A 23305-nucleotide genomic window follows, 5' to 3' on the forward strand; every position below is an offset into this window, starting at 1 on the left:
TGAGGGAAGGCCCTCAGCTGGCGACGTCCAAAGTTAGACGCCGACACTCCAGACGGAGTGCCTCTCCGGATGGGTTCGAATCTCCCGAGGGATGAGCGCAGCAGCCGCGTGTGTCCTTGAGCTGCCGAACCGCCGCCGCCCCCGGCTCCGGGCTCCGGACTCCGGCTCCGGCGGTGTGGTCCGGACGCGTTTGTGGCGGCCGCTGAGTCGTAAAACTGGCCCCCGAGTCATTACAGAGTCAGGAGTCTGTGGTTACCTGGTGGCTCTTTATGCTGCAGCGCATACCGGTGCAACTACAAAGGTGCTACATTCGCGCCCAGCTGAGCCCAGTCTTTGTTGGGGAGGGAACATTGCTCGAACGGCTAATCGTAGTCCTGGCTTTTAAATTGCATGCGTATCAGTACAGTAGTTTCTCAGCTTCACACCCAAAAGTTGACGTTCATCAGAACCTGTTCAGCTCCTTTCTGGATATGGGTGCGATGCCATGCTGAGGAGGGCGTCGTCCGGCTAGGCGTCAGTTCTTCCAGGAAGATCTTCGCTGTCATACAGCTGCCCGAACACCAGAGCCTTGGCTGATGTCCGAGCGAGCAGATGGAATACGATTTACAGTACTACCTACCTTGGTGTGCTAAGCTGTGCAGTATTCTGTCTTGCCGTGCTGTGCTGTCGTTAGGACCGTGTATTAGGTCCCGGTCCTCGCCACATCACGTGGTCGTTGTTGGTCGTTGTGTCTGCCCAGCTGTTGATGCGATTAGCCGTGAGATTAGCTGTGCCTCCGATACTTGATATGCCCTGACCAAGCTTTCAGTGTTGTGATTAAGCAGCAAGCAGTTCACAATGAGGCGTTGAATCAATTCCTCGCTGTGTAGAATGTAGAGTGACATATGCACGATATAGCTTACAAGGCCACTGTACCGGCGAGTCATCGCTGCGAGTAACATGCACCAGACATTGGCGAGGCTGCCCCTCCCCTCCCCTCCAACCGGCGCAGTGTGCTCATGGCAACGGGGAAGAAAAACTCGCCCGGCCTGAGCAACTGCGCAATTCGCCCAGCCAAGGGCAGCCAGCGACCGTATGGAGAATAGCTCACATACACCTGTTTGTTTCCACAACTGCATGCAAGGCATTGCAGAACGAACGTGTAGCGCGGACACCTAATTTCCGCGATGCGTTCCGCCTCGTTGCTGCCAGACAGAGCGCCAGTTAGCACCTGGGGGATCTTGTTAGCGGCATGTTGGCAGCGCGCGCCCTGTCACGGAGTGTCACGGGTGTTGTCACGGAATGTCACGGACAAGGTAACGGCGGCATCACGGTCTGATGGCGGCTCGAACAGGAACCGTGACGGGACAGTTCCGACAGCTATCGCTTGGTAGTTTCTGACTCAGTTATGGTGAGCTGTGGTCTGTCGATTCCTTTGTGCTTATCATTGGTATTTATTTTCGCTGATGTTAAAACGTAAGCATTTTATACTTCCACGAACAACAGACATTTATCAAGTTTGAACAATAAACACGATTGTTTAAGCTCATAGTGACATATATGGCAAAAGTCAATTATTCAAAATAATTTATATTAGGACCAAAACGCGTTTCGATAATATCGTCATCAGTTGGTCCTAAATGGCGCATTTAGGACCAACTGATGACGATATTATCGAAACGCGTTTTGGTCCTAATATAAATTATTTTGAATAATTGACTTTTGAAATAAACACGATATCAAGCCCAAGTGCGCAGTTCCTTTTGCACCGCCATCCCTCGTAGACAGCATCATGACCCTGATGCTCGATTCTCTCAAGTGTGCCACTGAACTGGGTGAATCACCGCTGGTCAGTGGGCCAATCACGGCCTCTCAGTTTCAATCTGTCCTCCGATTGCCTCTGAAGCTGTACCGCGTCTGAGGGCACCTCTGTGGCCTCACTGGCCACTGATCACACTCTGACTGGACCAGAGGACAGACCGATCGCCGTTGGTGGCCGGGTGGGTCTGTTTGAGTGCACTTTGTACTGTGTCAAGTGTGGCTGACGCAAGTCGTTGGTCTCCCCAAGTATCTCGATCTGACAGGTCACTCGAGAGGCCCGGGCTGATCGGGGAGGCGTGGGAGAGTGGTTTGTGTCGTGTGCTGCGGCACGAGACATTAGTGTAATTCCCGAGTACACTCGATTATTCTTCGGATAGCCATGATTGTTCTCGTTATATGCCATTAGTAACCGTTTATTTCCTATTATAAATGCATTAGCATCCACTACAATGATTTAATGTCGCCTTCTACATCTTCCGGGAAATGACTTCTCGAATAGCCCACGATTTTCCTCTCCATTCCGTCTTCTTCCTCCCGCTCTATCTTACATCTCCTCCGTCCTGCCATCCCCCGTTTCCTTCCCGCTCTGTTATCTCAGCTGTCGTGTCCGGCGTCGTCGTCAACGTCGTCGTTGCCGTCGTCGTTGCCGTCGTCGGCGTCGGCAGCGGCATGTCCATTTGTCCCGTGCGTCTCGTTAGTGAAATGAAGTAGCCACCGACGGCCTGTCGGCGAGGGCCGCTCGTTGACGACGACGGACAGACGTCGCTGGCGATGGTTGCGACGCGGTACAGCGTGCCTGGCGGGCCGGCCTATCGGCGGCGACGACGGAGCCCCGTCGGAGTCGACGGCTGGTGGAGGGGTGTGGGGCTGTGTGAGCTGAGCTGTAGGTGGTTGTTTTTGCTTCCTTTTTTTCAAAACAGCAATCGTGAGTAGCATTAAGCGGCCTGCAATATGGTCTGCAATAGAAAGGTCCAACCAACTAGCCAAGCCAGTCAGTCAGCTCCAGTCTACATTTAGTTGCACATTCCAGGGTTGACCTAGGTATGTGCCTAGAAATAATACTGCTGAACTCTGGATAGATTTTTTATATTTATCCTAAGCTACCACCTTACCACTTACCACAGCAGACCCCACTAATCTCATCCACTCCTTTATAATCGCTGCTACGAAACCATCTGGAGGAGGCGCCGCGGCACCACTGATCCCGCACATCCCGGATGTCATGCAGCCCACCGCCCTTACCCCCATCATCACAGGGTGCACCAGCTGCAAGACGGGACCGTTCTCAGGCGCTGGGCCCGCCGCTGCGCCCGCCGGCCGCCTCCCGTCCCTGAGGGGGTTAATTAAGTTAACAAGCCCGAGCTGCCGGCCGACACATTGGATGACAGCCACGGTAGCTGAAGTTATTGACGCCCCGGCTGGGTTGCATGCTGGTTCGCGAGGGGTAGACTGGGAACTGTGAGGCATAGTGGGGTGGGGTAGGGTTGGGTGGGGTCGAAAGGGTGGTGGAGGGAGTTGGGAGTACGAGACACATTAGTGGATTAGACGAGGAGCCGCGCCCATATTGCGGAAATGCAGCGGCGTGAGGTGGTCTTGCTCGATAGTATCGTTCCTCTCCGGTTGGCGCAAATTGATTTTTTTCTGGACTTTGCTATGACAAGACATTTGGCTCTGATGATGATCTAATGTCAAACTATGATTGATCAGGCTGATCATTCTGACCAGTCGTCCACCTGGTCAGGAGGCCGACCGTTTGTTCCATCCAGCGTTAGTGGTCAGAGGCGGTCATTTCTGGCTAGCGTCCCGCTGTAAGGTCAATGCCATGAGCAACCCGATCTCTTCCAATGACCTGGCCACATTGGAAAAGGCGGGACGGTCTCTAATGGGCCCCGCGGGACACCGGATACAGACGAGCGAGTACATGCGGGCTGACCCGACCCTGATCATGCCCCAAGAAACATTTATTGGACCCATTCATCTTGCGTTCTCGTTTCCCTGCAGCCTCATTCATGCGTGCCTTCCAGGGACCGTTGTTGTTATCATTTGGAGCTGCCCCGAGTGTATATGACCATACTCGGTGGAGTCTGGCTGCCCAATCGTTTCTCCCAGCGACCAGAGTCTATGGAGAAACACAGCCGGTTGCCAGGCGGCATCGTAAGGCTGCCAGACGGCCCCAGTTGGTTGTCAGGTGCCATGGTTGGCTGCTGGGGCACCGATGGCATTCGATTTGTGTGTTCAAGTGAGTCACCTGCGACGGTCTATCGGCCAGGGTGACTGAGCTGAGCCGAAGTCCAATAGTTCACTGATATCTGCTGTTGGTTGGTTTGATTATGATAGGCAGTCCGGGAGAAGTTATGTCCACACTACATTGAGAACATTCGTTTTTTCTTAGTTAGCTTTGGATGTAATGCGTATTTGTGTCGTAATCTGCATGAGTGCTATTCTGGCTGATAATTTGCAGCATGTAACATCCTTTCTTTCTGGTATTTAGACCGTTACAACATTCAGGACGCTGTCAGTCAGTAGCAGGAACAGATCTCCGAATCTAGAACATTCTCTGTGACCCGCGCACCTGTGGCGGCGCAGAAGGACGCGGGCACGCGGCGAGGCGCGCCCCTGTCTCTAAGCGTCGTCTCATTGTCGATGTATGAGAACGGTGGTGAATGGTGAGCGGACGGGGACGGTCAGTGCCTGGGCATGGTGATACCGCACCTCCCAGGACGTGCGGGTGTGGTGACAGACTCGGCTGGTGACTCGCCGTGGGCGGTTGACGACTCGAGTCGGAGTGGTTGACGATGCGCCACGACTCGAAAGCTGGCTTGTGCTGACTCGATTGACTACTTGTGCCGACTTAATTGAAGACTGGTTTTGACTCGATTGAGGGCTCGGTCTGACTCGATTGAGGGCTCGGTCTGACTCGATTGTCTTGCATGCTGACGTGATTGAGGACTCGCCTTGACTCCAGTAACCACTCACCTCAGCATAGTTGACTCTCTCTGACTCGATTTAGGACAGCCCGCCTGACATCTGGACCTGTCCGGTGTCACTGACAGGCTGATGGTCTGTCAGACGAGAGCCGGTAAGCGTTTGAAGTGCAGAGTGCGTCGCGGATTCATGCTGAGTGAATGCATTGACCGGGGAGTCGTGCTTTTCATGACGGGCTGGCATGTTTTTAGTGTTTTATTGAAGCACTGGAGGGTGTTTCACAGGCTGATGTGCTGCATTCGGCATGTTATTTGTTGTAATGTTTCATTGGATAGGGCAATAGCATGGTAATGAAATGATACCTAGAAGGCGAGTAAAGAAGCGCTTTTGCTACGTGATTTTAGTCCTTGCCGAATTTTGACAAATGTTTAAAGATCAGGTTTTTATTAGTTCTTATCTCATGTGCTGTATTCTGTTGCTATATCTGAGTAAAATTTGCATTGGCAACCTTGTAGGTACTTACCTGTAGACTGCACCAGCTGGGCACTCTAAGTCGCCTGTCACCGTCCTCGTCCCCGAAATACCTTGTGCTCCATCATCGTAGCATCTTTCCTGCAGGTAACGGGCGGCACACGTGTCTCCAATCACTGCATCACTCATACGTAATCTTTTCCTCCGCGAAGGTCGTCCTGAGACCGAAATAGGCTCCCTGAGGCTCGTCACCCTCGGGGTCGACTAGTTATTCATCACCTCGGCCGCTTTTCAGTGACCGTTTTTGCCCCGGCAGAAGTCACGGGACGTCCTGCTGAGCCCGATGCTAGGCCGCGACAGGACCGATTTATCATTGATGTTTTGTGTAAATAGATGCAAACAAGAGCGATATGTCTTGTCAGGAGGGTTGTTTGTCCACTGGCAGCGGTAAGGCAGTTGCCTCACGCGGAGGTGACAGGGGATATTATTTCTGGTGCCGAAGAGCTTTAACATAAGGTTTTGTAAAATAGGTTTTTGCTTATCCCTCGAAGAAACCTATTGAATTTGCCTAGGGTTTTCTTTTCGTGTATGCTCGTGTCCGATGGCGAGGTGTTGCTATGGGTCGAAAATCCTCGGCCTTCAGACTACAGTGATACAGTGGTGCTTCAGTGGACTTGTGGCCCAAACCAACCCTCGAACTGTTGCTACGACTACCTTCTGTCGTCCTTAGCACAAAGCAGCTTTGTGTCCACACACTATCAGGCTACCTGAGAGCGCCCCAGCCGCTGTGTTCCCCAAACGATAGCGCCAGGTGTTCCTCGCAAGCCACCTCCCGCAGGCGAATCTTGCAGGTTATCAACAACGCTGCTAGCATCGTGTAGTACCTATCGGTGCGAAGCCTGTGTTATTGCGCAGCTGTTCGCGGCTGTTGCGATAGGCGGTGAAGAGAGTACTTGTGTCCGTGCTGTGGGGGTGGGGTGTGTGGGATTTTCAGGCGACAGGCTGTCTGGCGAAGCAAATCACGTGATGTTGCAGTCGGGGAGGTCGCCACTCGTGGTTGCGGCGTAGTAGGGCTGGGAAGGCATCACGCCGTCTGGGCGGTGGGATTTTTGGCACTTGAAGTTGACAGGTGAGGGGACGCACATGGCGTGCACTTTGGGTGGTGGCAGAAAGCTGCTTCAACTTCTGATTCCAACTTCTGGCATTGGTTGAAAGCCGAAACCTACCTTGGCTGCAGTGCTACAGAGTTTCGCACTCGTGCTTTTTCCACCGGAAGGCTCTTCACCCCACTTGCATCCCACTCACCCAACACAGCTCTGGCTGGCTCGGACGTTTGCATATCGCCCTGAGCAGCTTCCCGCAGCTTTCCTGCAGTCTTCCTGCACAGGTTCTCTGTATAAATAGCGTGTCAGGGACCGGTCGTCGCCCCGGCGTCTCCTCCCCCGCAGGACGCTCGCGTGTCGTGGACCCTGTACCACCTCACCTGAGTGAGATCCTGCACAGACCTGGATCAGAGACGCGCCCTGCCTGTAGTGCTCCCCGCCCACACCGTCTAAGGCAGCGACAGGGCCAGATCGGGACAGGTGGCGGGTCGGGATTTGGCTCGGCCTCGGTGTTCTGTGTTTTGGTGGGAAGGGATGACGATTATAGGGTGCGGCAAAAGTATTGATACCTTCCGTCTTTTTGTACTAACTCAATGCATTTCCTACATGCCCCCGAATATGACATTTCTGAGCGCGCCGTTGCGTACCCGCATCCTTCCCCGAGGCGGGGATTAGCTGAACAGCTAACCTCGACCCAGAGGGTCGCCGGCCGGGGTCATTATCCACCCGGTGGCCGCTGCAGTAGCCACGGCCGAACCATGAAGGTCAAACAATACAGTTTGGGGGCTCGCAGCCGCGCCGTTGGCATGCTCCAAGCCGGCAAGACGCAGAGGGACGTTGCCTCACACTTTGGGGTCCCAGTCCTCACCATCAAACGCTGGTGGAAGAAGTTTAAGGAGGCAGGGAGCGTCGCAGATAGACCGCGGTCAGGGCGCCCTTCCAGCATCTCGACCGTCGCCAAGATCGTGATGAAGAAAGCGGCTGGAAAATCTGGCCACTCGGCGAGGAAGCTGTCCAAACAGCTCACTCGGAAGAAATATCCGGTGTCCGAGAGGACTGTCCGCCGGTACTGGAGGAACACCCTTGGACTGAAGGCCTACAAGATCCGCGTAAGGCCAAAATTAACGGAAAAACAGCGAGCACAGAGGCTTCAGTTTTGCAAGGAACGCAAGAACTGGACTGTGGAAGAGTGGAAACGGTTACTCTTCAGCGACGAGTCTCCCTTTCAACTCTTCCACAACCAAAACCGCCAGAACGAGCGATTGTGGGCTGAGAACCCGGCTGAAGTCCCGAAGGCGTTCAGCGTCAAATTCCCGCCGAAACTGATGGTGTGGGGCATGACGTCCTACGAGGGACTGAGCCAGCTGCACGTGATTCCACAGAAGACGTCGGTCAATGCCGAGTACTACGTGGAGCACATCCTCGAGGAAGTCTGCCTCCCTGCCATCAACAGGACGGCCACGACGGGCTCCGTCCTCACGCGCCGCATGGTCGAGCGCAGGTCGGACAGCATTTTCATGCAGGATGGCGCTCCAGCTCATCGGTCTGCCAGAGCGCAGAAGTGGTGCCGGGAGCACCTCCCCAACTTCTGGGCTAAGGACACGTGGCCAGGGAACAGCCCTGACCTGAATCCAATTGAAGAGCTCTGGGGGATAATGCAGCAGGAGCTGGACAAGAAAAAACCTCCCAGCAACCTTGGACAGCTCGAGAAGGCGCTCAAGAGGACGTGTGCGAACATCAGCCAACAGACTCTGAAGAGCCTGGTGGCCAGCATGCCCGCACGTCTCTCACTCTGTGTCCAGCTTCGTGGAGAATACATTGACCGCTGAAATGAAACTGTTGTTTTAATTTTACGGGAGGGAGGGAATGAATGGTAAGGTATCAAAACTTTTGCCGCACCCTGTATTGAATGGTGTTTTGGGATGTAAACGATGGAATTACCTGAAAAGATGAAATGTCATTTTCCTCGTTACCTGACGTAATTATGAGGATGCTAAGTTATCTTTCTTTGTGTCTTTTCATTCTTGTCTTCTTCAGCTGCCCCCATGCTATTCAATCATTAAAGCGTACTCGGAAACACATGCAGCAATCCCACAAACCCGATAAATTCCTAGACATAGATATGGTCTCATAGAGGCGCGGCTCGTGCGAACGCCTCGACAATCTGCTGTGGTGACGTCAATTCTAAAGAACCGTCGCAGCTGCTCTTTTCTTCAATTGCGCCTTTGTTTTCATGTCTTATCTCGAAGACACCGTGGTGGGTTTGGAGATAATTACTTAAATGTTAATCAATCATTGTGACACTCAAATTACAGTTATCGATGGGAGGATAACTTTATCGATATTCCTATTTACATCCACCACATCAGTATCTCCTCCGTTTGTTGGACACCCTCCATATCTGCCCCAATCGTCACCTGCCTGTATCAGCTCTGTCGTCAGACCAGCTGAACAGTTCGTTAGCGACCGCAAACCTTGTGTCGCGCGGCGGCGCGTGGCGCGTGCACAAGGCCGCGGGCGTGACGTGACGCTCTGTTACACCGTCACGCCGTGACGCGTCACGCTGTGACTCCCAAATGGGGTGGTTAGGTGACTCATGCGGCGTGAATGTGGTTTCTGTCGCTAAAAATGGTCACTAGAGTGTAATTGAGTGTTTTGAACGAATATAAAATCACTCTTTATCTACTGTCTAATGACTATTTAATTTGGAATGCGCGACTGCCCAATATCAGTGAATTTATGGCATTGAATTTATCCAGCTGAATTTATTTGATTTGAAAAAATATTCAACTAGATCGGCAATGATCTAGTAAAATTATTCGCTCGCGAGCTATCAACATGTCTACCTGCTTCCTGTTTACTGTTTTCCTTCCTGCTGACCTGCTTGCAGCCGTCGTCTGGGTCATTTGTACCCCACACCTCCGTTATTGACCTACCCTAACCCCTGCCCGCCTCATCTCTCTCACGTCTTCATCACTACGATCATCATCCGGCGGGCGGTCCCACGCTCGTTCTGCCGTACCGCCACTCACTGGGTCATCACGATCTCCATCTACATTACCCCGCCGGCCGACCTGACCTGACCTGGATGCAGCCACAATAACTGTCCCTTCTCTGCCACCGGGCCCAGAGATCACACATCAATAATTCATCGACTCTGTTGTGTCTCGAAGTGCCTGCTGCGGTTGGGGGTACGTCTCTGAGGAGTTTTTACCGAGCTGACCTCCGCTGGATGGCGATGACGCCAGCGGCTTGATGACGCTGTTGATGATGACCCGTGTCGTGATGACGCCTAGTGTTGCTAGACCCTTGACCCGTGACCTCTGACCTGTTGCTGACCCGTGCCCCGTGAAGTCGGAGAGTGGCGCGGTGTCTTGTTGAGGTGAATGATGACCTCATCAGTTGGAGCTGACCCGGAGGTGATGCGGTGTGGTTTCGTCGTGACCGGCCATGATTGACCCTGGTAGTGGCAACTCACTTGTCGCCGGCTCCCTGTATAACTAGCGAGGCTACTGGCCGAAGGAAGGCGCCTCTCTGATGAGCTAGCGATGCTGCGAAGTTATGGAAATCAAGTGTTGGAATTCGGAACTGGTAAATCTGTTGGCAAACGATTCGCCAATCGTGAATTTTTAATCAAAATTAATTCATAAGCATTCATAAGCAGCATTTCATCATTGCCTTTGATTTGATGCATTCATTTATTTTGCAACCACATACCTTTGCGTTTATCAATTCGGGACGGGCTAGGATGACTTACCAATCACAGCGTAGCCGCATTCTCAAGTTTGGCGCAGCCTTCTCCCATGGTGAGCACGCCAAGTCCCCAATTTGAACTGCAGCTTCGCCCCATTCATGACTTCTCTGGTTCCTCGACCACCATTCCCGGTCATCGCCAGTCTCATTACCTGAGCTCATTAGTCAGACTGTACGAGACTCGGGTCCACCGCGGGGGCTCCACCGGCCTTGGGAAGGCTCCCACGCGGGTCCACCGGCCAACGGTCGCCGACACTGCACACGCACGGGACCGTCCCGGTTCGACAGTCCCCGCTGTGCTTCGTCAGTTCATTTGCGCATGGCTGGCTGATTCGTTTCGGAATGAAGCGACGACGAGCTGTGTGAGGAAGGAAGCTCGTTGTGGTGAGGTTTGCGGTCGTGGGGTGAGTGAACCCTAAGGCGGCTCTAGCTTGCGGTGAAGCTTTGGTAGTAAGCTTCCACACTCGATGAGGGGTTGCGCACTGTAACGGGCACGTAGAAATAGTGGTTGAGGAAGCATATTAGGCATCATTTAATCTATGCAAACGAATGTGAGATGTGCTATCGGTGGCTTATGTTGCTGGGTTCAGTTCCGTTCCACACTGGCGCATCCAGCTGCCCGCTCTAAACCGCTCCGACTTCCGGCAGTAAGTCGTCGTGTCACACTTTGGTCGGCGCCGCGCCACGAAACAGGACGCGAAAATGAGCGCCGCAAAAACACGGCATGCATCACTAACTGGCCAACAAAAACAGGCACTGGGTGCACCGGATGCTAGAAGACCGGGTGGGGCTCAGTAGAGATGCAAAAATTGATACAACGGCTTGACGGAGATGCAAGCCGCGATACAACGGTGCCCCGAATACCGTAACGGGCAATGCTCCGCGCTCGTGGCGTTGTTGTCTCATGGCAGGAGAGGATAACGCTCGGTGGTTCAATTACGCCTGGAGTTGATTGAATGGGGCGAGTATGGCTGCCCGGGGCAAAGTAACGTATTCTTGCTAGTTCCGTTACATGAACTAAGGCTGGTGGGCATTATTGGAGCTCGGGGCTGGTAGCGCCGATCTTGGGTGGTTTCTTTGTCTAGACACGTTCCGTAGCTTGATTTTAGGCTTACTTCGAACGTCACAAGCGTCGTTCTGGTATTACTAATTATGCATTACTCATTTATTGCAAAATGTTATTTCCTAGCAGGGGCTGCCACATGAACCTTGCTGCCTTGAAACGTGACTGTAGATGCGGCGCTGGCGAATTACACGGAATGTGGCGCATGCGGCGAATATGGCGTGGAGCTCGCTTCCGTGCGGCTATTATCGTCGAAGGTGCCCGCCATCCGGCGCTGCCTCCGGGTCACCTGTGCCGACCTTTGGCCGCCGGCGGGGCGCCAGGTGGCTCAAAAGCGGGGCGTTTCGCTGCCGACCCAACGACCGGCGTGTCCGACGCGGGATGGAAAGTGGCCACCGGCACCGGTGGCCGTTTGGGGCCTTTTGTGGCCGCTCCACTGCCGCTCACGCACCGCCGCAGGGAATGAAACAAAGGAAATGAGCACATGTCGGGCTCGGGGTCATGACCCAGCCCCGGTCGCGGCTACCCATGAAGTCGCAGTGAGGCAGTAGCTCAATGGATAAGTGTGTTGTGGTTGAGTCGTGTCAGGTGGGGTATTGTCGGGAAGTCCGCTCTGCATCCCACCCACGCGGTGGTGAGCGACTCCTTTCTAACCCACCCGAGAGGGTTGAGCGAATTGGTGACCTCTGTGACGGGTCAACCCGCGCTGAACCGAGCACTCAGTGCAAAAACTCGCGCTGCCCGCGGCGTCTGCCGTTGATGTTTCCGGCCGCGTTCAGTGTCCGCTCGGCCACTCAGTACGGTTTGTGGCGGACTCTGCCGACCGGTCCGGGGACCGCCGCGGGGCTCTGGACCGGTTCCTACACGCCGGACGAGCTCTGAGCAGACCGCACCGGCCGCAGACCGGCAGGTCTGACCGGCCTCAGGCGCACGAGGCGCCAGGAACATCGCCGAGATAGCCGCGGCTTCTCTGTGCAGGACGACCGGCGGCGACCTTGCAAGAGCACTGAGGAAACCGCAATAGGCAGCCGCGGTGGGCAGCATCAGTGAGAAGCTGCAGAGAGCGGCCTCCAATCAGGGACCTCTCGACTGATGAGCTGCGGCCGGCCCAGGGTGGGGAGAGCGAGAGCACACACATGCGTCATTAGCGCTGATTTGGAGCAGTGAAGTTGCAGTCAGGCACGAAAAGCCCTGCACCGGGAGGGTATTGTAGAGAATGATCGGGTGTGGCGGTAGCCGGGGTAGTCTGCAGCGAGAAGGTCGTTGTGGCTCTGGGAAGGCGTTGATACAGGGTGGTGAGAGGCTGAGGTCGGTTTGGAGTCGGCCAACTGTGGCGAATGGCTCTTCAGGTGGCGGCTGGGCTGGCTGACCTCGCTCCTGCAGCGCTCTTTGTGCTCGCGAGGGATTCCAAGGGGAAACGACTTCAAAAACAGTATCGGGCGTGCCCAAGGCTGTCCGATATGCACGGATTCGTCTTACGATGGTAAAACTTCCTTACTAAGACAGAGCGCTTGCTGCTTGAAGTGAGCGAGCATGTAGCGCGTTTTAGCGGCTGTAGCGGTTCCTTTTTTTTTGCAAGGGCGTATCTCTGCCGGAACCCATTTGATTGAGTGGGTGCATTATCTGTTGTCAACCAAGCGTAGGGCTGCGGCAACTTGAAGGCCAGTTACGCCGCACCTGCAATCAGTCGTTGTCTGTGGATATTTTGCTGGGTGAGGATTATAATCCACCCATCATGCTCGATTTACAAACTGTAGTTCTATTGACTCAATGACCAAGGTCGCAAGTGGTTTCAATGGTCTTTCTTCTGTCTGTGCTTACGTTGGCCTTGTATCTGCCTGTCCTTTGTCACATATGCCAATCAATGCCTCTCGATGCAGCGAGGCAGCGGACGGTTGGGAATCGTGATGGCGAATTCATTTACCGCGTCGTTTGAAATGCAACTGCCCTGGTTTGAGCTCTTGCAAGGAGTGTGACCGCGGTTTTCCTGGTCGATCACCGAATCTCCGTGCCAGGAATATTTGAACGGTGTTCACTGTGCACCTCTATTCCAACGTCGACTTGCTCGCGACTCTGAACCTCAGTGTGCACGATCTGGAAGACCTTGACTCCTGACGGATCCCACGTGGCTGCCATGGGCGTCGTCTGTAGTGTTTGTCTTGAGGCCATAACTTCACACTCGACGCCGATCGCTGCATGTGTGCGTCGATATATTCAAGTGTTATCTTACAAAGTTGTATGCATAGACCACCTGCAAAGCTCCATGTCACGTAATGTGTTGTCATTTGTTAGGATCGAGTCGAAGATTCTCATTTCTCAGCCCTTGTCGTTGAGCGGTATTGAGACGACTCAATTTGTTGTCTGTGTATTTGTTATTCGAAACGTGTACGAACAGCTGATAACCCTTAAATTGAATGTTGCTGAACGGGATCATCCTATCCTATCCTCGTATAAAGTCAACAATATAACATTATTTATATGTTTTCATGTCTCTTGAAGCGTAAAAAGGCCACTGTTGTTGAACACTACTCGCTAACGTTGATAACACTGTCGTCCGATCGACTTCCTTAGTTCGGTCGCCCGTTAACGTTCCAAGCCCATACGCTGACGTCCATCCTCCTCTGTGTTCCAGTGGGTGGCATGCACCGGCCGAACAAGCCGGCCCAGATCCGCAGAGTGCCCCCGCCGACCGTTCCCGAGCAGACCAGCCACCGGCACAGCGGCAGCAGCTTCAGCAGCGGCTACGGCAGCCTGGGGCAGCCCGACAGCCGCAGCTCGTGTGGCGACGAACACCTGGTGCCGCCCCACTCGCCACTGGACCTGCCGCCCAGCCCCGGACCAGGTGAGCTCGCCAACGTGACCAACGGGTAGGGGATGTGGTATGTTGAATATAATGTCCCTAGCGACAAGTTGGATCGCTGCTCAGGATGCCTTGGAGATGCGGCTAAGTGATGGGCATGTTGCTCAGTAAAACTGACAAAACTGGACACGTACCTATAAACCGTGACTACGCCGTTCCATAATTTAATTCATAGATATATACGCGGCTGCTGGTAGTGGTCACAGAGGTGCCGTTAGGTCATTTCCGTGTGGTTTTCAAACCTCGCCGGGTCATAGTTCTGGAGCGGTGAACTACTGAGTCCTCCTCAGTCTGTCAATTATTAGGTGCTTATGTAGCAACTTGTCATGGCGAAATCACTGGCTCCCACGACCTCCAGCCATTACCTCACAACCTCAGACATGCAAATAATTTATGTTCACATATTTTAAGCCGGTATCGCTCAACTCTGACAGACAGCTCGTGAGGAATTCGTTATTTCATGCTACTATTTCGAATCGCATGCATGTAAAACAAAGGGAATGACGTAAAGAATGTCCGCGCTACTCAAAATGCAAGCAGTGCCTGATGGAAAAATGCGCGTCTGCTCATTGTTGATCATGAAGAGTGCTTCCGAACACTATTGCCCCTTGTTAGCGAGGTATTCTCCTGCCGCACGTGGTCTGTGTAGCTGCTGATCTAGACGAGGACTTCAGTGAGATTGAGACGAAAGCCATCACTTGTGACCACACCTGCTGGTAGTGGTGTAGCTCTCGCCTGCGGTGGCGGTGCGTATTTGGAATTTCCGACCTCGACGAGCGTCTGTGGTAGAAAACCACCACTTTGGTAGGGGAAACTACTGCTGTCTGCTACAATTTGCACTGCATGGCAAGTAGCGACATCTATGCATATACATTTCCGACCTCGACGAAAATCTCGCGGCGCTTCGCGCCGACCCGTGCCGCCCATTCATACTGGAGACCAAAAGAGATTATGAGTTCAGAGTTGTGACAAATACCTAAAGCAACCAGCACGTATGATGTAGGTATACATTAACAGTTAACTATCAGATTGACGGCATGTGTCAACAATTATACCCTGATAGAAGACCGGAGGCTCTGGTTACCATGGTAAAAATGACTCTACTTCAGACGCGTACCGCGTAGGAATTCAGCCCAGTATCGTTGAACAGATAGTGCATCGGCCTGAAAAAAGTACGGTAACGATACCTAATTTTGGGTTTTTAGTCGGCCGATCCGTCCCCCCTGTCGAAAATCTGTGGCGACGCCCCTGGCACGTAGGACAAAAGTACGTATCGCAAATGTTCGTATACAGTACAAAGTAGGTACGCATGGACAAAACTACGTCAAGGACAAAAGTACGCATGGCAAAAGTACATACAGTATAAAGCACGAATGGATAAAAGTACGTCAAGGACAAAAGTACGTATCGAAGAAGTACGTATAGGTGCATTATTAAGTACGCATGGACAAAAGTACGTCAAGGACAAAAGCATATATCGTAAAAGTGCGTACAGCATAAAGTACGTATGGACAAGAGTACGTCAAGGGCAAAAGTACGTATCGCAAAAGTACGTCGAGTATAAAGTACGTATGGCATAAGTACGTCAAGGACAGAAGTAGGCGTATCGCAGAGGTAGGACGTACGTACACTGTACAGTACAAAGTACGTATACCTAGACAAAAGTACGTCAAAGAAGAAAATACGCATCGAAAAAGTACGTAAATTATAAAGTACGTATATCGCTAAGGTACGTACCCTTGCTGACTTGCATAGATGTCGCAATCGGTCGCAACTACAGCGAGACATGCAGTGCAAACGGTAGCAGACAGCAGTAGTTTCCCCTACCAAAGTGGTGGTTTTCTACCACAGACGCTCGTCGAGGTCGGAAATTCCAAATACGCGGTGGCGGTAGCCACAAACATCCTCTGTTGGGCAATCAAAACACAACTGTAAAACGATTGGGACGAGGCCGTACCGCTCTATTCGGTTCGCTTTCTCGCCCGGTAATTGTGGAGGAGTGTGACATTTGACCTGTTCTGCGTTCAGATCCTGTCGCTACGCCGCTCCTGGCCCTAAATCATCATCATCAGTGCGGTTTGTCACTGTGTCGCGTCGCCCAAGATGTCACCCAAGGCCCAACCGAACTCCCTCCTTGCTTGTGGGCAGGGCAATTTGTCCCAATCGAGACGGGCGAGCGGCTGGCCGGCTGGGCACTTAGACCCAATCTCTGCCTCGCGCGGTGTCCGTCTCCGGGTGAGGCCCCGCTCAGTGGCAGAGGTTGCGCCAGAGGTGGTGACCCCGCCACCCCCGCCGGCGATTACAGACGCCGGCCGTGATGGTGGTTGTGGGAAGGGCTGATTAAGGTGCGATTAGGATGGCCAGAGTGGTGGTTGAGGTTGTGGGGGTTGCGAGAAGTGTACGGCGGCGTCTTATTTGGTTGAGATTCATGTTGTGGCTTATGTGGATGTGATGGGGAGGCCAGTGGCATTTCGAAGCAAACCGAGAAATTAAGCTTTTGTCGGGGTGATTCATGTCATTTCTTTTGGAAGATTCGGGCTTGGCCGGTTCGGCTAAGCAGCTTGACTTAAAAATTCTTTTACGGATATTCATCATATGATGTTAAGCTGCTTTGTTCTGGTGTTTCTGATTCATCTGCTGAGTTATCATCACATCTCTCATCCATGAAATCCGGCGCGTGACCAGGACTGCCACATCTTTTAGTGGCTTTAGATCTAACACCTTCTCTGGCCTGTTGAGTGTCAGGGATAATGCGTATCAGATCGACACGCACTGGACAATGACTCGGCCAGTGTGGAAGAGGGCCTGATCAAGCGTTCAGTCAACTTCACCTCGGCACTTGCAGGAGTCGCTCTCTGCGTGCGGAGATCCTTGACGTCGCGTCGTGAGATTCTGCGTTATCGTGTGTGCCTCGGAGGCCTTATCTGACTGCGCTAATGCCAGTAATCCTGAACCCACCAGCAGTTCTGACTGGATTGAGGGCGTCCCACGCCTATGCAATCACAATGTCGCCAATTACGGCGCCAATCATTGTTTGAATTCGTTATCGGTGGCGTTCGCTGCGGGAACCTGACTGCAGAAGGTTGCGTGAAATTGTGGCATGATAAGCGCAATGGAACTGCAGTCACGTCGGTATCGGAATCTAGATCACCAAGTGTGTGTGCAAGAAACGTATCCCTGTCATTTTATGCGTAGTTGATTTGCACGCTATGAGGCACTGAGTAAACCGTTCACAGCGTAATTTACAGTAACTCTTGGCGGACATTTCATATCACTTTTCTCGTGTCTGGGTCTCATATCCAGACAATGCTGCTGTTTTTCTCCAGCACCATCTCCATCCAGCAAACGATCACCCTTTCTCCTGGCTATCACCACTCCGGATTGCTGAGTGAAGTGGCGCCCCACCATGAGTGCCCCGGCGGAGTGCCGAGCCCTGCCTGGGGCCGCGATGACGCTATCTGGCCCGCAACTGCGTGCCGTGACGACCTCCATTGGACCAGGCAGCACCGATACCATCGGCCGCTCCGTGCGCGACTCGTGCAGCCCGCCGGCTTTTTGCCGAGTTTAATCACGCGGAGGGTCGCCCCGGGCCGCTGCGGGCTGCCAGGGGCACTGACCCGGGCGCCGCCGACCGCAGACCTGCGGGCTGTTACCGAAACAGCAGGACACCGGCAGGTGCGGCGACTAGTGAGACGGAACGCCGCCGCGACGATGCGGAACTTGTTTGGGTGTACTAGCGTCTCGAGCGTCTCGGGCGCCGAAAGGGAGGTCGTTTTCTGAATGGCGCTGCCGCGGCGCCGATGCGGGCGTCTGTCACCGCCGCGGCGGCGCCCTGTAAGATTGTGGTACCTCAGAAAACAGACAGTCATGGCGCGGCGCTGGCCAACGCGGCGCGGTGAGACGCGGGACGCGCTCTACTTCTGCCGCGAAGCGGGCTGTTTGTTTTCGTGCGATAGCGATCTGACGAGGACAGCCGCCGCCACCGCCGCCGCCGGGTGTGGTAGAGGTTGGACCGCGGTGTTGGTGTGGAATGGCGGGAATCATCGGAGAAGAGAATGTTGGTGACCAGTGCCGCCATGCGGGAACTAGAGCACCCCGTTGAGATGGGGGCGGTGGTGACAAGGGCTGAGAGGTTGAGCGTGGGAAGAGGTAAGCCGTAAGGGCTTTTTGGTGTACGGTCATCAGGTAACTATGTCAGCCCATCAATATGCCCATTCGACGCTACATTTTATCATCATGTCCAAGCTGGCCTCTGGGATATAGAGCGAGCGGCTCCCAGCCTACTAATTTCGCAATCATCTTGTCCGAAGATGATAAATTTGAATCCAAAGGCTGTGGCGAGAATGCGATGTTACCTTCGATGCCAGCTGGATACTGTCATGATGGAATGCGCTGCCAGCATAGCAGCTAATGAGAACGGTCACATGCCGCACAAAAACCCTGGGCGGGCCGTGAAGCGACGAACGCCCTTAGCGCCGATAACGAAGACGCCTTGGCGGTTGTTTTGTTCCTGTGTCGGGGCGCGGACACTGGCTGGGCGTGGTCGCGGACCCCTGGCGTGATCGGCGTCGATCGAGCTCCTCTCGCTCGGAAGAAACGTGTCCGGGCATTGGTGGAACGACTCCGCCCCTCGGCGAGACCCGCAGCGTCCGATCTCACTGTGAGATAACCCGGCCATGCTCACATTTAGCGCGGCCAGCGCTCACCTCCAAGGCTTCGAGAGCCGAGCGCTCGACGGTCACTTCCTTGTTGCGGCCTGGGTCGACGTCAGGAGTTCCTCGGTGGCCTTCAAGCATCGCATCTCGGCGATCTAAACGGAGCGTTTGAAGTCACGTTCGAGTGAGAGGATAGTACGTTGTACTCTCATGACGCCTGATAGTGGCTTGGTAACCAGGATTTACCGGAGGGAATGCTTTCGCGGGTCGTAAGAGTTAGAGCAAATAACTTTAACCTTGGAAGAAAACCATATAGTTGATGGTGTGCTTCAAGGATGAATATGCTGCCCCATGTTTTTCTTCGTGATGACGCACAGCGATCTGATTACTGGTTGGTTCCTGGCAGGGTCGCGGCAGTACATTACCTGCGACATTCAGAAACCCCTAATTAACTTGTCGCACATACAGCGGCTCAGATTGCTTCATTCATACCGCCTTCGCTTCATCACCGAATCTAGCGCCTTTCGGGTCATCGTGGCTCTGATGATTACCTGGTCTGCGTGACCAGATGATGATCCAGACCAGATGCTTTCACTGGCATCAGCCGCCAGATATCTCGCCTGAATCACCGCTAGCACGCTATCGGTGTGAGGAAAGAAGCCGACACATCAGACCGAGGAGGTAGTTGGGATCCTGAAGCTGGGGCCTTGGAGGTGTAATCACATGGTAGCGGCGCCGTGGGCCCGAATTATTGTCATCGTTTGAGATAGTTTATGGTTGTCAGTGCCACAAAGTGTGAGGTACTGGTGGCGTTATGCCTTTCATTGACGACCGAAAATTGGTAGGTTTGATTGCTTGTTGGTTGCTGTTATTCCGACCGAGAAGTGGAAGAAAACGTGTTTTCCGAACGTTATCAGCTATCTTGCATTGCACGCCCATTTCATTATTTACTCAATCTAGTGTGAATTGTAAACATCCTCGCAGAGAGACATCAAGATGCTGATGGACGCATTGTTCACGTCACTGGACAACTGTGTTTGTCTGCCTTCTTATTTGCAACACCACGGTGCAAAGGGAGAACAAGGCTCGATCGATCAGTGATTAGATCTACGGCTTTGGTGTCGCCGTGTTAGAGTGTTGAGATCGGTGCTTTCAATGCCAGAGACAGGAAAGGAAGACGTGAATGTAAAGCGAAGATCGCTTTCTTTTAGGCGGTTGTCTGTGGACCCGTGAGGGAACGCTAAGTGGTTAGTTTTAGCAATGATATGTTTGGATAAGCTGATACTGCTTGAGCTGGTGTCGCAAGGTGCACTGTTTGCGCAAACGACCCGTGAACGCTGAAATCGGTTGCTGGCTGCACCCCACTTGGTGCTATTTCCCGGAAATTCTTCTGCGCCAGCTCACATTCCGCCAGATTTCCGTTGGAGGACCGGTGTCACCATGCGCTACTGTTGCAGTTTCAAATCCCACCTGCCGCACCTTGAGCTGATACCTCACTCACGGACGGAACTGTGTGCGGTGGCGGTCCGTTGTCGGCCCTCAGTCCGTTGTCGAGGCTTTGTTCCCGTTCGCCTCCGGTCGCGGGCACAATGGCACCCGACCGGACCCTATCGGCCGCGGCTGTTTGTGCGGAACAACACCCGCGGCCCGCACCGAGGGCACTGCCGGCGATGGGGTGAGGGGGAGTGGTGCAGCGCGGGTCACCGACCGGCCTCGACAGGACGGGCCTGCGGGCCAGCTCGCGCTGCGCCACGCGCCGCCAGTCCAAAGGTGTGTTTATGTTTTCGGTCGGGCTGCCGGACAGCGGTAAACACTTGAGCGTATCGCTGGAATGGTGACTGTTGATTGTCGGTACTTGCTGTCGCGACTAGGTGGCGATGGCCGGGATGACTCCGGCAGGATGGCAGGTACTCACTCCGCAGGGAGGTGTTTGTACGGAATCTGGGAATAAGAGTAGGATCATCCAGGCCCGAGAGGACACCGGCTCACCCTCATACTTTCTTAGGTTGTCATCGATCGGTACTCCTTCGTGAATGACATTGGATGCTTACATGGCTAAATCTGTGGTGGCGGTGACATTCCTTGTCAAATGTTCATTGACTGCTCAAAAGATTCCTCGACAGACATGGGGCGATCTGAAATCAACTCGCTTGCATCGCAAACATTTTAATGACACAACCTTTTGTCCCCGACGGTTGCTCCGTTGGCGAGTTTGGCGTCTTGTTATCGATCATGATATGAACGATAACGCGATTTGGGTGCAGACGGCCATTAACAGCCAATACTGGACAACAGATCTGGGGAGCGTACGGTATGAGACACCCTAATCAGTAATAGGGCCCACCTATTAGCTTGATTTGGGGCTCGAATAGAGGGAGCGGAGGATGGCCAGCACGAGGAGGGAGGGAGGGAGGGGCAGAGGGGTGGGAGGAGACCCGAGTCGTGGCGCGGTTGACGACCCGGGTCCAGGGGAGGAGACCGGGCTTCGGCCGAGGCGAGATAAGACACGCTCAGTACACAGGCCGCAAAACAGGTCGGGCAGTCCAAGGCGCGCGCTCAGAGGCGGCGGACAGTGCCGAAGGGTGGAAACGAAGCGACAGGCTGTGGAAAACGATCCCCTCCCACCCTCCCCAATAACAACTTTCAATCCAAAAATACCGTCCTATAGACACATTCGTCGTCGGCCTAAGTCTTGTTATCGATCATGATATGAACGATAACGCGATTTGGGTGCAGACGGCCATTAACAGCTCCCCTCCCCCTCGTGAGCTGGCGGTGGTTTTACACGCCGCGACGCCCGGCGGCGGTGTCACGACGTGACGTAACGGCCCTATTACTCCTGACGGCCGAGTGTTGGCCGCCCGACCGGTGGGCGCGCACAGCGGAATGGGTGGGGGAGCCCCGTCCGCGGAAGTACAGCTGGCACTCCCCGGCGGCCATCACAGCGACAATGCTTTGATGTGTGCATTTGTCCTGGTGACGTCACCCGGCACCCAACGAATAGCGTCATTGGCTCCATCTAAGTCAGGTGAGGCGCCGCGTCGATATGGTTCAGGCATACCTGACGAACAGCGAATTTAACTGACAACATGATTCATGCATGTTGAATCGCCGCATCGGTACGGTTCAGGCGTACCGGGCGCATAGATGAGTGGGCAGTAATCGCCACGCCATGTGTGGATCGCCCATGATCGTAAATACATACATACATACATACCCACATGGTTCAGGCATGTGTGACTTGGCACTGCGTCGATATGGTTCAGGCATATCTGACGAACAGCGACTTTTACTCTGTCAACATGAATCAGGCATGTTGCATTGCCGCACCGATACGGTGCAGGCGTACCCGGCGCATAAATGAGCCCACATGGTTCAGGCATGTGTGGCTTGGAGCTGCGTCGATATGGTTCAGGCATACCCGACGAACAGCGAGTTTTACTGTGTCAACATGATTCAAGCATGTGGAATTGCCGCACCGATACGGTGCCGGCGTACCCGGCGCATAGATGAGCCCACATGGTTCAGGCATGTGTGGCTTGGCGCTGCGTCGATATTGTTCAGGCATATCTGACGAACAGCGAGTTTTACTGTCTCAACATGATTCATGCATGTTGCATTGCCGCACCGATACGGTGCAGGCGTACCCGGCGCATAGATGAGCCCACATGGTTCAGGCATGTGTGGCTTGGCGCTGCATCGATATGGTTCAGGCATATCTGACGAACAGCGAGTTTTACAGTGTCAACATGATTCATGCATGTTGAATTGCCGCACCGATACGGTGCAGGCGTACCCGGCGCATAAATGAGCCCACATGGTTCAGGCATGTGTGGCTTGGCGCTGCTTCGATACGGTTCAGGCATATCTGACGAACAGCGAGTTTTACTGTGTCAACATGATTCATGCATGTTGCATTGCCGCACCGATACGGTGCAGTCGTACCCGGCGCATGAATGAGCCCACATGGTTCAGGCATGTGTGGCTTGGCGCTGCGTCGATATGGTTCAGGCATATCTGACGAACAGCGAGTTTTAATGTGTCAACATGATTCATGCATGTTGCATTGCCGCACCGATACGGTGCAGGCGTACCCGGTGCATAATGAGCCCACATGGTTCAGGCATGTGTGGCTTGGCGCTGCATCGGTATGGTTCAGGTATATCTGACGAACAGCGAGTTTTACAGTGTCAACATGATTCATGCATGTTGAATTGCCGCACCGATACGGTGCAGGCGTACCCGGCGCATAAATGAGCCCACATGGTTCAGGCATGTGTGGCTTGGCGCTGCGTCGATATGGTTCAGGCATATCTGACGAACAGCGAGTTTTACTGTGTCAACATGATTCATGCATGTTGCATTGCCGCACCGATACGGTGCAGTCGTACCCGGCGCATAAATGAACCCACATGGTTCAGGCATGTGTGACTTGGCGCTGCGTCGATACGGTTCAGGCATATCTGACGAACAGCGACTTTTACTCTGTCAACATGATTCATGCATGTTGCATTGCCGCACCGATACGGTGCAGGCGTAACCGGCGCATAAATGAGCCCACATGGTTCAGGCATGTGTGGCTTGGCGCTGCATCGATATGGTTCAGGCATATCTGACGAACAGCGAGTTATACTGTGTCAACATGATTCATGCATGTTGCATTGCCGCACCGATA

The 23305-nt window shown here is 53.6% G+C and overlaps 1 protein-coding gene across 3 annotated transcripts in view; it reads left to right on the forward strand.

Annotated features, from left to right (window-relative positions):
- LOC122387223 (caskin-2-like) overlaps positions 1-23305 on the forward strand; it is an 88787-nt gene that overhangs the window by 22911 nt on the left and 42571 nt on the right. For all 3 annotated transcript variants that reach the window (XM_043377180.1, XM_043377178.1, XM_043377179.1), the window contains one exon: positions 13748-13957. In XM_043377180.1, the coding sequence (XP_043233115.1) occupies positions 13748-13957 (210 nt within the window). The remainder of the gene's footprint in view (positions 1-13747; positions 13958-23305) is intronic.

The sequence above is a fragment of the Amphibalanus amphitrite genome, unplaced genomic scaffold, assembly GCF_019059575.1.
Source record: "Amphibalanus amphitrite isolate SeventyFive unplaced genomic scaffold, NRLGWU_Aamphi_draft 000278F_arrow, whole genome shotgun sequence".
Classification (NCBI taxonomy): domain Eukaryota; kingdom Metazoa; phylum Arthropoda; class Thecostraca; order Balanomorpha; family Balanidae; genus Amphibalanus; species Amphibalanus amphitrite.